This window comes from Palaemon carinicauda, chromosome 39 (genome assembly GCF_036898095.1).
Source record: "Palaemon carinicauda isolate YSFRI2023 chromosome 39, ASM3689809v2, whole genome shotgun sequence".
In the NCBI taxonomy this organism is placed as follows: domain Eukaryota; kingdom Metazoa; phylum Arthropoda; class Malacostraca; order Decapoda; family Palaemonidae; genus Palaemon; species Palaemon carinicauda.
In genome coordinates, this window is record NC_090763.1 from 24,297,065 (window position 1) to 24,311,385 (window position 14,321).

General features: G+C 37.9%; 1 protein-coding gene across 2 annotated transcripts in view; it reads right to left on the reverse strand.

Moving 5' to 3' along the window:
* Positions 1-4,872, reverse strand: part of LOC137631084 (pyruvate dehydrogenase protein X component-like) — a 61,723-nt gene extending 56,851 nt beyond the window's left edge. The window contains exon 1 of one of the 2 annotated variants that reach the window (XM_068362706.1): positions 4,716-4,872. In XM_068362706.1, the coding sequence (XP_068218807.1) occupies positions 4,716-4,821 (106 nt within the window). In that variant the 5' untranslated portion in view covers positions 4,822-4,872. The remainder of the gene's footprint in view (positions 1-4,715) is intronic. The other variant, XM_068362705.1, reaches the window with a different exon arrangement.
* Between the last annotated feature and the right edge of the window lie 9,449 nt (positions 4,873-14,321).

Here is a 14,321-nt window from a genome sequence, read left to right on the forward strand (position 1 = left end):
CTGCAACCAATCCCCTAACATTCTCAAAGCTCTCTTAGAAGATCTAGCGAAGACGAGCTTAGTGTAGGCAGACTTAACAGGTTGCATGCCTAGAGAAAACTCTGATGGAGGAGAGCGAGGGGTAGCAGAAACAAAGTGATCCGGGTAAACTTCTCTGAAAAGAGCCAGGACCTTGCGAAAGTCAATGGAGGGTGGTAACGACTTGGGTTCCTCCACGTCAGAAGAGGGATCATCCAGGTGCGCAGCTTCCTCCTCAGAAACCTCATCACCTGAGGGTTGAGAAGCGAGAGGTAAAGTTACAGCGGTATGCTGAACGGCAGAATCCTGACAAGCGGGTGCATATACACTTGTGGATTCATCCTCAAGTCTCTGTTGAAGAGGATGAGGGCTGGTAATGACAAAGTCATGAGGCTGGGAAGAAGGAGGCTCTGCGGGAGTCTGGGGAGCAAGCGTGGTGAGAGGCGAATGTAGTAAAACCTGAGGTTCAGGCTGCAAAGACTGCTCAAGCTGAGGAGAAAGAGGTAGATGCATGCGTTGAGGTGGCTGACTCATTGCATGAGGTTCATGTCTCAAGAGTTGCGCTTGCTTCAAGGGTTGAGGTGGCTGCGCAGTAAGAGGTTCCTGTCTCACGAGTTGAGGTTCTTGAGGTGGGTGCTGCGAGAGTTGAGGTGGCGGCTGCACAGAAAGAGGCTCCTGTCTCACGAGTTGAGGTTCTTGAGGTGCTTGCCTCGAGAGTTGAGGTTCTCGCCTCGAGGAAAGTGGAGGTATCAGCTGCGAGAGCTGAGGTGGCTGCCTCAAGGATGGCAGAGGTTGTCGTACCTCAAGAGGTTGCTGCCTCGAGGATGGTCTTACTGCAAGAAACTCTTGCCTCAAAGGTAGAGGAGGTTGTAAGGCATAAGACTCCTGTCCCCATTGTTGAGGAGGTTGCCGCGTGGTAAGAGGTTCCTGCCTCAAGGAAGGTGGAGGTTGCTGCACAACGCTGGTATCTGGCAACTCCCAACGCGGTAGCTCACGCATGGAGGTAGCTTGAGGAACCTCAACTTCGTACGTCTGGCAGACTGGACTGCGTAGAGGAGGAGGAGCGCTCGTAGGAGGAGGTGTAACCTTCTCTGCCTGAAACTCACGCATCAATACCGCAAGCTGTGACTGCATAGACTGCAGCAAAGCCATCTTGGGATCAACAGACGTTGAGGTCTGTTGAGGCAGAGCCTTAACAGAAGTTGAGGTCTGTTGAGGCATCGCCTTACCTCTCTTAGGAGGCGTGCAGTCACCTGATGACTGCGGCGAGTCAGAGCTAGCCCAATGACTACATCCGGGCTGTAGAACTCGTGCGGACTGGACTTTACGCTTAAGAGGTCTTGAGACCTGAGTCCAGCGTTTTCTCCCCGAAAATTCTTCTGCAGACGAGTAAAATAAGGGCTCAATCGTCTGAGAGTGGAAGTGACGATCTCTGTAAGATACGCCCGCAACCACCGAGGATACTGCTGTGAGCCGATCAAGGCCTGCCGAACCCTTTTGCCCTTCGACATTGCTTCTCCCCTGGGCTTGGGAGCTTGCAAGAGGTCCCGGACTGGGAGGACGACTGGCACGCACAGAAGTACCCTCACGCACAACACTGACACTGACACTAGCACTCGGCACAGCACTGGCACTACCACTTCCCACTGCACTTTTCACTTTAAGTTCCTTGACGTCTGCCAAGAGGAACTTGTGGTCACTCACTACCGACTCCACTTTATCACCTAAAGCCTGAATGGCACGTAAAACATCAGACATATCAGGCTGAGCACAAATAGTAGGATCGGGGGTAGCCACTACAGGGGGAGGAAAAGGTTGAGGATCATGGGGTGAGGAATAAAGCGAAGAGCGAGCCGAACTCCTCCTAACTCTCTCTCTCTCTAACTTAGTGGTATACTTGAGGAATCGAACAAAATCAAGTTCCGAAAGTCCGGCGCATTCCTCACATCGATCTTCCAACTGACAGGATTTTCCCCTACAGTCGGAACAAACGGTGTGAGGATCAACCGAGGCCTTCGGAATACGCCTAATACAAGTCCTACATCGTCTTTGGGGAGGAGCTTGAGAAAGGTCGGACATCTTGAATCAAAGAACAGTCAAGGGGGAATTCCAATTAAAGCAAAATATCGTTAACCATTAATCAAAACAATCTAAAAGCTATCTAAGCTAAGAGATAAGTTTCCTGTATAGCGAAAGCTGAAATCTTAGAGCAATACTTCACCAAAAACCGTGAACAAGACTCCAAAATTATAAGCGTATCTATGTAGGTCTTGCCGGAAGCACGACAGAGGAAAAATTGAGGTGGTGTCAACAAGAAGTACTGCAGTACCTGGCCACAGGTGGCGCTGGTGAGTACACCCCCTTCTTGTATAGTGATCGCTGGCGTATCCCTTCCGTAGAATTCTGTCGGGCAACGGAGTTGACAGCTACATGATTATCGGGTAAGATTAATATTGAAAACTGTGATATTCACCACAGTCTAAACTTTTCTCTCCACAAACTCATGTTTCCCATTAGAGTCTACTCTTTTGTTAGATACAAGGGGTATTGTAACGGGTTTACCAAACATTTTTACCTCTGCCAAGGAAGTTGGAAGATTATGTTTTACCCCCTGTTTGTGTGTGTGTGTTTGTGAACAGATTCCTAGCCATAATTTTAATCGCAGAGTAATGAAACTTACAGGGATTAACTGTTATGTAAAAAAAAAAAAATGTAAATAATTAAAATTTGGAAGGTCAAGGTGAAAGGTCAAAGTTACAGTCAAGCAAGATGTCCGTATCATGTAATCAGCCTTAAGTTTGGACATCGTTGTCACAGACTTCAAACTTGGCTCATATTTATGTGTAGGAAAATCCATGCCAATTATTATACGTTAAGGTCAAAGGCCAAGGTCAAAGTCGAGCAAAAAGTCAAGAAATAAGCTGCCGCATCAGAGATCTGCGTTCTACTGAGTACCCCTCTAGTTTATATAAATTTACCCACCCTTAGATATGTAATACTCAGCTTTTTGTGGTCCCCCAATGGAAAACTGTCTACATTAAACCATAATGAAAAAAATGTCTATATTAAACATAGACTAGCTGGAATTAAGGCTTCGTGTATTATTAGTCCTATGTTTCAAGTGATTATTTGCTTATCAAGGATAAGCAATGAATATCATTAACTCCTTACTCAAAGCTAACTTTCTGATTTCAGATATCCTAGGCAAACACCAATAGCAATTTAATTTGGACATTATGATGAGGAGAACACATAATGAAGGTAAGCAGCTATTCTGTATTTTCTGATTTACTGTGTAGGTTAGGTTGATTAATACATGGTAATGTTATTTCTCAACAGCAAATAATTCAAGACCACCAGGTCAAATGAAGGTATTAGCATTTATTTATTATTAATTACAGTACTGCACTTTAATAAGTTATATCATGTACTCTAAAAAATATGAAAACTTAATATTTTTCCAATCAGAAGCGTTGTATTTTTCCGACTCGATATGATGTGATTTACATAGGTAGGCCATTACTTACTAGAGAATATATGTTGTTAGAGTAAGAACATAGTCCTCGATCAGGTTAGCTAAATGAAGGGGGTACACAAGGGCAACCCGCCTGATGAATAAGGTCATAATAACCCAAGTTAGGTTAGCAGGAACATGCGTAAAGATTTACTTGAAAAATAAAATAGCTCAGGTAGTTGGTTAGTAAATAAAGTATTGTAACACTACTATGTTGAGTATGGGAGAAATGGGGATAAATTATTATATTCAAACAATATCATTTACTGCTTTAAAACACAGGATTATGTGTAATTATGGGTGTTTTGAAAATTTTTATAATGAATTCTGGTGGAAATCCATAGTTTTTGAATTAGCCTATGGTGGGTTAACTTCCGTTGCTGAAAACCTTTGGTTTTGAGCTAAATATCGTCATCAATTATATTTGAAGCACCTTAACCTATACTGTGTCCCAGTCTAATTATATTATATTTAAATTAATTTTTTTAAAATGTTGTTTTTGCCAATCAATCATCATAAATAACCAGGTGTCGTTATAAAAAAAAAAAGTCACTGTAATCAAAACCAAACAATAGCAATGAAACACTGCCAAGACTTCCATACGCATAGAAAACTGGGGTTTACATATCATTTTCTATGGGGTTGTTCGTAACGGTTTTCATCGTATTCCAAATACCATCTTACTTAATTGAGATAATGACAGTTTTTACTCTGCTGAATGCTCGCTTTGCTGACGATTAAACATTATCTAATTGCTCTTATGTTCTGGTAAGCAGAACATGTTATCCTATACCTATTATATAAACTTAGATTTCAAGCGATTCACGGTTATGGTTTTAAATTAATGTAATAGTAATAACTTATTGAGATATGACGATTAAAATCGTTTAAGAAAAATTGTTAATGTAAAATAAAACGAAATGGTTGTAGGTGTTGACAGTAAAAGAAATTCAGATTCTTATGCAATAACCCCATAAAAAAGGAGGCTACCTAAACACTGTATTTCAATTAACTTGCTTAACCTAGTTAATAAAAAATACTGAATTGTTCTCCTATGTCTTATGAAGCTTATATTAAATTACTTTCTCAGATTTACAATTCCGGTGCTGGCATTGAAACGACCTTAGTCTAAAGATATTCGTAATCCATTATCCTTCACAATATTTGTTTTTCATAAACTTACCATTGACGTAGGGTGACCTGTGAAAAAGTGCCGATAAGGCATAATTTAGTTTCGTAGCATTTAATAACCGTATTCGATGAAAACTCTGCGAGATAAGACCTGCCATCTTTCAACCTAATTATTGCAGAATTTGCAGACACCAACTAAACATAGTACTCGTAGTAGTACTGGTTTCGGTCTGTAACGGCTCTCCTGATATGTGTATGTGCAAGCTATTTATCAAGTTGCATTTCCTTATTATTATTATTATTATTATTATTATTATTATTATTATTATTATTATTATTATTATTATTATTATTACTTGCTAAGCTACAACCCTAATTGGAAAAACAATATGCTATAAGTCCATGGGCTCCAACAGGGAAAATAGCTCAGTGAAGAAAGGAAACAGAGAAAAATTAAATATTTTAAGAAGAGCAACGAGATTAAAATAAATATCTCCTTTATAAACTATAAAAACATTAAAAAATAAGAGGAAGAGAAATAAGATGGAATAGTGTGCTCACAATTTCGAGCTTATTCAATAAATTAGTACATAAGGTGAAATAGTTATGTATTGAGCAAATAACTTGAACTACATAATTATCAGATACAACTAATTATAGACAAGAGAGATAAGTGTAAAATTGGACACTTTCACCCCCTCCCCCAATTGCCTAAAAAACGCTATATTTATGGCCTATATACAATGATTTCCCACATATATCTACCAGGAGAGAAGGTTATGTTGATGAAGAGACTTGAGTTTATTTTTTCACGGAAAGATGCATAAAACGATAAAAAACAATTATTTTCCAAGACCGTACTATTTTACTTTAGCACAGCTGTCTATCAAAAATCCAATAATATAATTTCTTTGTCCATTTAACGTCGTTGTGTATTTTGTAGAGTGGCGTCTGCGAGTGTAAACAGCTGATTTTGCCATTATCTAATACTATGATGAAATTAATCAAATTGTGTATAAAATATTGTAAACTTTATTTTAATGGGAACTCTTATGAACAAGCATTTGGTATGGTTAAGATAATTATTTTTATTCAGTATTAAGTACCTTATACATGGATTTTCTTTAAAGTAGATTACTTGTATCAAGTAACGTTATACCTTATGTAAAGCTGTTTTACTATATTTGTGACATAATGTGTGGCCACCGATCAAAAATGTAGATGCATTTTTTTATTGAACGGCTTGGTACCATCACTAGATTTTTTTTTATTGTCGTAAAAAACAGTTATTATTATTATTATTATTATTATTATTATTATTATTATTATTATTATTATTATTATTATTATTATTAATCTACAACCCTAATTGGAAAAGAAGGATGCTATTAGCCCAGCGAGGAAAGGAAACAAGGAAAAATTAAATATTTTAAGAACATTAAAATTAAACTAAATATTTCCTATATAAACTATAAAAAACTTTAACAAAACAAGAGGAAGACAAATTAGACAGAATCATGTGCCCGAGTGTACCCTCAAGCAAGAGAAGTCTAATCCAAGACAGTGGAAACCATGGTACAGGGGTTATGGCACTACCCAAGAATAGAGAACAACGGTTTGATTTTGGAGTGTTCTTCTCCTAGAACATCTGCTTACCATAGCTAAAGAATCTCTTCTACCCTTACCAAGAAGAAAGTAGCTACTGAACAATTACAGTGCAGTAGTTAACGCCTTGGGTGAAGAAGAATTGTTTGGTAATCTCAGTGTTGTCAGGTGTATGAGGACAGAGGAGAATCTGTAAACAATAGGCTAGTCTATTCGGTGTATGTGTAGGCAAAGGGAAAGTTGTAGATTCAATGTTAGTATATTATTATTATTATTATTATTATTATTATTATTATTATTTGCTAAGCTACAGCCATAGTTGGAAAAGCGGGATGCTATAAGCCCAGGGGCCCCAACAGGGAAAATAGTCCAGTGAGGAAAGGAAACAAGGACAAATAAAATAATTCAAGAATAATAATATTAAAAATATTTCTTATATAAAATATAAAGACTTTAACAAAACAAGAGGAAGAGAAATTAGATAGAATAGTGCGCCCAAGTGTACCCTCAAGCAAGAGAACTCTAACCCAAGATAGTAGAAGACCATGGTACAGGGTACAGAGGCTATGTCACTACCCAAGACTAGAGAACAACGGTTTGATTTTAGAGTGTCCTCCTAGAAGAGCTGTTTACCAAAGCTAACGAGTCTCTTCTACCTTTACCAAGAGGAAAATAGCTACAGAAAAATTACAGTGCAGTAGTTAACACCTTGGGTAAAAAATAATTGTTTAGTAATCTCAATGTTTGGTAATCTCAGTGTTGTCAGGTGTAAGAGGACAGAGGAGAATATGTAAAGAATAGGCCAGACTATTCGGTGTGTGTGTGTGTAGGCAAAGGGAAAATGAACCGTAACCACAGAGAAGAATCCAATGCAGTACTATCCGGCCAGTCAAAGGACCCCGTAACTGAGTCTAGCGGTAGTATCTCAACGTGTGGCTGGTGCCCTGATCAACCTACTACCCAGTAATACAGAAACATTTTTATTCAAATAAAAGTAACTAAATTAAGAAAATAAATATTTGCTTATTTTTTTATAACATTACGAGTTTTCAGACTTGAATTTATTCATGATGTAGTAAATAATATTATGATTATAGGCAAGAAAATAAAGTAGGTTCTAGCCTACTCTGAAACTGTGCTATTAGACGAGGCATTGAGATCTGCAAAGAATACCTATGGTAATAATGATAATGATAATAATAATAATAATAATAATAATAATAATAAGGGAAACTGATACAAAAAAAAACTTTATTGTTTGAAGATGCTCCCCAGATTTTAATGTAGCATTCAAGAGTAACAATTCATTGAAAAATATTCTCACTCACTGCACTTATATCGGGTTCATTAGTTATTATTGTTGCTCAAAATTCTTCGTAAAGATTGGCAAGGCTTTGTGGGTTTGTTAAAAATAGTTTCGAAGGGGTTGGCCTTTTCTATCTTCTTGCTATATTTACAAATATGCGTGCGCATTTTCTGTCAGCTGATCGGTATTTGTGTCGTTTCGTTGTTTTCATTTCTCGTGGTTTGGATTTTCACAATTTTACGTCTAGTTTTCATTCCAGCTCTTATGCTTCTAGATTTATAAGGTCCCAAATTCTCGTAGTTTTTTTTCTATTGTCGACTGATTTGGTAAGCCACATATAAATCTAATTTTTATCAGAAAATAACTTAGGTAGTTGATTTGAATGTTACCCAGGCACGCTAAGAATTCGTCCAGCTTTGCTGATCATGGCGATACACAAATTCTTTCACAACTTTAAGATATTCCAAGGAGGAATATATATATATATATATATATATATATATATATATATATATATATATATATATATATATATAAAACATTGGGCTAGATGTCTTTTATTTGTAAACTGTAAAACCTTAAAAAAACAAGAGGGAGAGAAATAAGATAGAATAGTGTGTTCGAGTGTATCCTCAAGCAAGAGACATTGGAAGACCATGGTACAGAGGCTATGACACTACCCAAGACTATAGAATAATGGTTTAATTTTGAAATGTTCTCCTAGAAGAGTTTCATACCATAGCTAAAGAGTCTTTTCTACCCTTATTAAGAGGAAAGTAACCACTGAGCAACTACATTGCAGTAGTTAGTCTCTTGAGTGAAGAACGGTTGTTTGGTAATCTCAGTGGTTTCAGGTGTATGGGGACAGAGGAGAATGTGGAGTGAATAGGCCAGACTATTCGGTGTATTAGTAGGTAGTAGGTTGGCCAGGGCACCAGCCACTCGTTGATACACTATCGCTAGAGAGTTATGGGATCTTTTGACTGGCCAGATGGTACTATATTGGATTCTTCTCTCTTGTTACGGTTCATTTTCCCTTTGCCAACACATCCACACTGAATAGTCTAGTTTATTCTTTACATAGTATTCTCTGTCCTCATACACCTGACATCACAGATTACCATACAATTCTTCTTCACCAAGGGGTCACTGCACTAATTGTTCAGTGGCCACTTTCCTCTTGGTAAGGATAGAAGAGACTCTTTAGTTATGGTAAGCAGCTCTTCTAGGAGAAGGAAACTCCAAAATCAAACCATTGTTCTCTAGTCTTGGGTAGTCTTTCACTGTCTTGGGTTAGTTCTCTTGCTTGAGGGTACACTCGAGCACACTATTCCATCTTATTTTTCTTACGCTTGTTTGGTTAAAGTTTTTATAGTTTATATAGGAGATATTCATTTTAATGTTGTTACTCTTCAGAAAATATTCTATTTACCTGTTTTCCTTTCCTCACTGGGCTATTTTCCCTGTTGGAGCCTGTGGGGTTTTAGCTTTTCCAACAGGGGTTGTAGCTTAGCTAATAATAATAATAATAATAATAATAATAATAATAATAATAATGTGTAGGCAAAAGAAAAGTGAGCCGTGATCAGAGAGATGGGTCAGTAAAAGGACCCAATAACTCTAGTGGTAGTATCTGAATGGATGGCTGGTGCGGTGGTGCCATGGTCAACCTAGTTTAAACTTCCTATAGTATATCAATATAAAGACCGCTTCCTGAACTAGACGATGAAGAGTTATTTACATAAATCTCTTTTAAGAATCATAAATATGTTAAACAGACATACGAAGGTACAGGAACTGGAATTAGGACGTCTGTTAGACTCCACTGAAGTTGCTAAGTAACTTCACGAAAACATTGCACTCTGCATCCAATTGTTTTGGAAGGACACGTGTATTAAACACTCATGACACGCCATTTCAACTCAGTCTTGGTGCTCAAGGTAGAGAAGGTGGAGAAGGTTCTATATACAGATGTTTTATAATTTATAACATACGTTCCTCCACATACAAACGCGTGCTTGCCCGTGCGCAAAGGTAATAGGCAGGTACAGATGGATATGTTGACTTTTCTGCCCCTCGTCTAAATGCGGTTTTTTAATGGAGTTTATTTGCCCATGGGGTTCTGTTAAAGGGATCATATCGGTGTGCGACGTAATAAGGGACATTAATTCCAGTTCCACAAAATTTTTATATAGTGCTTGAAATAAATGTAGGCCTGCCATGTTGCATGAAACCGTATAAGTAAGCGAAGACTTGATATAAACATATACGTATTCCCTGAACTTCATAACATGTTCATTCTGCAATGGAACTTTGGCGAGGTCATGAGTAAAGCATATGAAGTTGAGATGACGTGGCTAATCGTATGGAGTAGGCTAAAGCTTAACAATTTTATAACAATAACAAAACGTTGGACCTAAAGGGAGCAATTGAATTTAAGAAGAAACTAAAGACATTACTTTTCACAAGATCACATGATTTGGAAGATGCTACAATCAAAGAATTGTATAAGTTATAATGAAAATGTTTCGTTAGATGAATAATATGTACCCCCCCCCCCCCCCCCGAGAAGTAGTTCACTCGACTTCAGTGGAGGGCTGGATTTAAACCCAAAACAAGTAACAAGTAAGGGTATAAGATTTAGCGACCATTCATGATATGGGTGTAACTTGAACGAACTTTACGTGCTGCCAACACAAGAGCCGGTGTCTTGTTATAGGCAGGGCAATCTTAAACGAACGAACAAACGAACGAACAAAGTTTCAGGCAATCGAACTTATGAAAGTTGGGAGGTAATCTTAGTTGAAGGCCTCAGTGGTCAATATTATGGACAGTTTTGCGATGCTCATTGAAGCGATGATTTTTAGTTACTCGTGAGAAGTTATGTTTTCTCTAAATGAAACACACGTCGTTGCCATGGCCATGATTTAACTATTCCATTAAAAAATATGGGTCACGTTTCCATTTTTTTGTCAATTTTAACTGATATTTAAAAAACTAGACATATACGTGAACGGATGATCTTAGAAATTATTGGAGAGTAATTAGTGGCTATTTATAGTAATTGTTTTGTAATATCATGTTTTGGTCCTTACAGAATAGGCCTACAGTGAAGTCAGTAATAATTCCATCGTTGTATAAATTTGATTTCATACATTTTAAATAAATATTACATAATTTGGAAATTGTTTTTTTTTCTAGTAATTACACCTTTATCCATGTATATTATTTCCCTACGAGTACAAAGCTTTATGACAACACTATTGGGTACTTTAAGCACCATTTTGTTATTAGATAAAGGCCTACTCATGTGTTTCTGACGGATGCGTTATTACTGGTCTTGATTAAAAAAAATATTATAGCCGAATCTACTCTTCTTCAAATTCTGAAAATTAAAGAATATTAGAAAATGAATCGTCATTAGTTTATTTTTGTAAAACTGTTTAATTTATATCATAGACTTCAAAAGCCCAGAGCGTTTAACGGTCCAGCACAACAGTCAATGTCACATTCATACTTTACCTTCATACTTTTACACAAAGGCTCATCAGCAGCACGTCGGGCGCCGATACACATTTCACAATTCAACCCTATATTGCACGTAGTTCTGCGCACCCTCGATAACAAGTCCCTTGTTTCTTTATCGTTTGTAACTCCATCGTTAGTAACTTCATCTTCTCCAACTTCGTGCTTCGTAGTCTTCAGCCATGTAGGCCTGGGTCTTCCAACTCTTCTAGTGCCTTGTGGAGCCCAGCTGAACGTTTGTTGAACTAATCTGCTTTGGGGAGTGCGGAGAGCATACCCAAACCATCTCCATCTACCCCTCATCATGATCTCATTCACATATAGCATTCGAGTAATCTCTCTTATAGTTTCATTTCTAATTCTGTCCTGCCATTTAACTCCTAATATCCTTCTGAGGGTTTTGTTCTCAATTCTAATAAATCTATTGGAGATTGTTTCATTGTCATACCATGACTCATGTCCATACAGTAACACTTATCTTACGAAACTGATATATACTCTGATTTTTATGTGATTTCAGGCGATTTGATATCCATGTTTTACTTAACCCAGCCATTGTCCGATTTGCCTTTTTCAACCTTTCACTCAACTCTAATTCTAAAGACCCTGTATTGGAGATCATAGTTCCTAAATACTTAAATGATTCTACCTCATTAATCCTTTCTCCTTCCATTGATATTTCATCTTCCATTGTATTCTCTGTTCTCATAATCTCTGTCTTTCTTCTATTTATCTTCAACACCACGTTGTGTGATATTTCATGCATTCTGGTAAGCAAGCATTGCAAATCCTGTGGTGTTCTACTAACAAGGACAGCATCATCTGCATACTCTAGGTCTGCTAAATTCCTATCACCAATCCAGTCCAATCCTTCTCCACCATCTCTGACTGTTCTATGCATTACAAAATCCACGAGAAGGATAAACAACGTAAGTGACAACACATTCCCTTGAAGTACTCCACTGTTCACTGGGAATTCATCTAAGACTCCATTGACATTAACTTTGGACTTGTTATGCTCATGAACAGACTTAATCAAATTTACATATTTAAGAGGAATTCTATAGTGCCGCAGGACACTCCACAAAATTGGCCGGTGTACATTATTAAAGGCTTTTCATAGTCCACAAATGCCATCAAAAGGGGATTCTGTATTCTATGCATTGCTGGACAACGTCTCAAAATGAAAATTTGGTCAGTGCAACTTATACCTTTTCTAAATCCTGCTTGTTCATCTCACAGCTTTTCATCAATCTTTTTCTCCAATCTCTTTAGAATAAGCATACTATATATTTTCATAATAAATGGCGTAAGTGTTATGCCTCCTTAATTATTGAATTCAGTCAGGTCTCCCTTTTTTTTTTTTTTTTTTTTTTGCTATTTTCACCAACACTCCTAACTCCCATTCATCAGGTTTTGTCTCTTCATGCCACATTCTACAAAATAATCTTGGAAGTAGTCTGGGAGTCACTTCATTTTCGGCCAGTATCATCTCGGCATTTATTCCATCGTATCCCGGGGCTTCCCATCTCTAGTTTTTTTCAGGATAGCTTCGACTTCAAACACAAGGTCTTCATCGGCTTAAGGTTTATCAATCAAATTATTCCCTTCATATATCCTATTCATAACCTCACTAAAGTGTTCCATCCAATGTTGTCTTTCTTCTTCTGTTGCTAATTGCTATAACAGAACCATCTCGCTTTTTGATTGGTATATGCTTCTTCTTCTTCTTTGCCCCAGTCGAGATTTCGTTAATAATTCTATGAGCAATTCTTACACCATAGCCACTTCCCGAATTCATAGCTTTGTCAGCCTCGTGTGCTTTATTCCTGGCTTTTCTTTTAACCTCATTGTCAATACTGGAATACTTAGCATGCTCTATCTTGTAAGTCTCATTACTTCCTCGAAAACTTTCAACAATGAATTTCTGTCTTTGTCTCCTTTTTATAGTATACCAAGTATCATTTGATATCCGTGGTTTTCTCCTTGTAACTGCGTGTCCCAAGACTTCACTACCAACTGAATGATCTATGTTCTTAATATCACGCCACTCTTCATTATTTGCCTGTTCTTCGTCTCTTAAAGTTTCTAAGACTGCAAATCGGTTCCTACATTCAATTGCAAAAGTTTCTCTGTGCTCTTCTTCTAAAAGCTTAGTTGTATCAAACCTAGGTATCTATCCATCTTTCTATTGGATGCTTAAGTTTTAATTTCAGTGTGGCAATGAGGAGCTGGTGATCACTACCAATATCGGCACCTCTATAGTTTCTTACATTTCTCAGAGTCCTCCTTCTCTCTTTATTAATGGCAATGTGATCTATCTGATTTTTGTAAATGCCACATGGTGAAGTCCACGTATACTTGTGTTGAAAAGGAGCACCTTCAATGACAAGATTGTTTGCTGAACAGAAACTTATGAAATGTGCTCCATTTTCATTTGGAACTTCGCCAAGGCCGTTGACACCCATCACATTCTCTATTCCTTGATTATTTTTTCCAACTTCAGCATTGAAGTCGCCAATCACAATTTTCACATCTCTCTCAGGGATCTCATCTATTACCCTCTGCAGTTCTTCCTAGTATTCATCTCTCCTTTCTTCAGGGGAATCATTTGTTGGGGCATAGCAAACCATAGTATTCATATTGCACTGCTTGGATTTGAACTTAGCTAGTAGCAATCTACTATTTATAGCTCTCCACTTGGTAAATGTCTTTCCTGCTCTTGGTGTCATCATCATTCCTACCCCTTCTCTTCCAACTCCATCTGATCTTCCGGAGTAGATATACTGTATATATTGCCTTGGTCTAAAGTTTCCTTACCAATCCCCTTACAATTTTGAGTTTTTCTTTAGTATTTATAAACCTGGAGATTCTTAGCACCCTGCTACACCCCAGACTGGGGGCCATTCTGTCATCTCTTTCCATGACTGACTAAATCCATAGAGGATTCATTGGGTAGATACACCAAAGGATAGCCAGTTCCTATTGATGTGCAGTGCTTATCTGACCTGACCCCTGCCGGTCCATACTAATTCTAGTAAGATCAACCGCCAGGCATCAGGAGTAAAAGCCGAAGACACAGTTTGTCCATCGTTTTAACCCCAATCCGTCACCCTGCTGCCAGTGACTTCATCTGACTTCATCGAGATTTAGGGGTGCATATCCTCCACACCCAAAGCTCTCACTACTCCACCAAGTTTCTCATCCGCTCATCCGCTTATA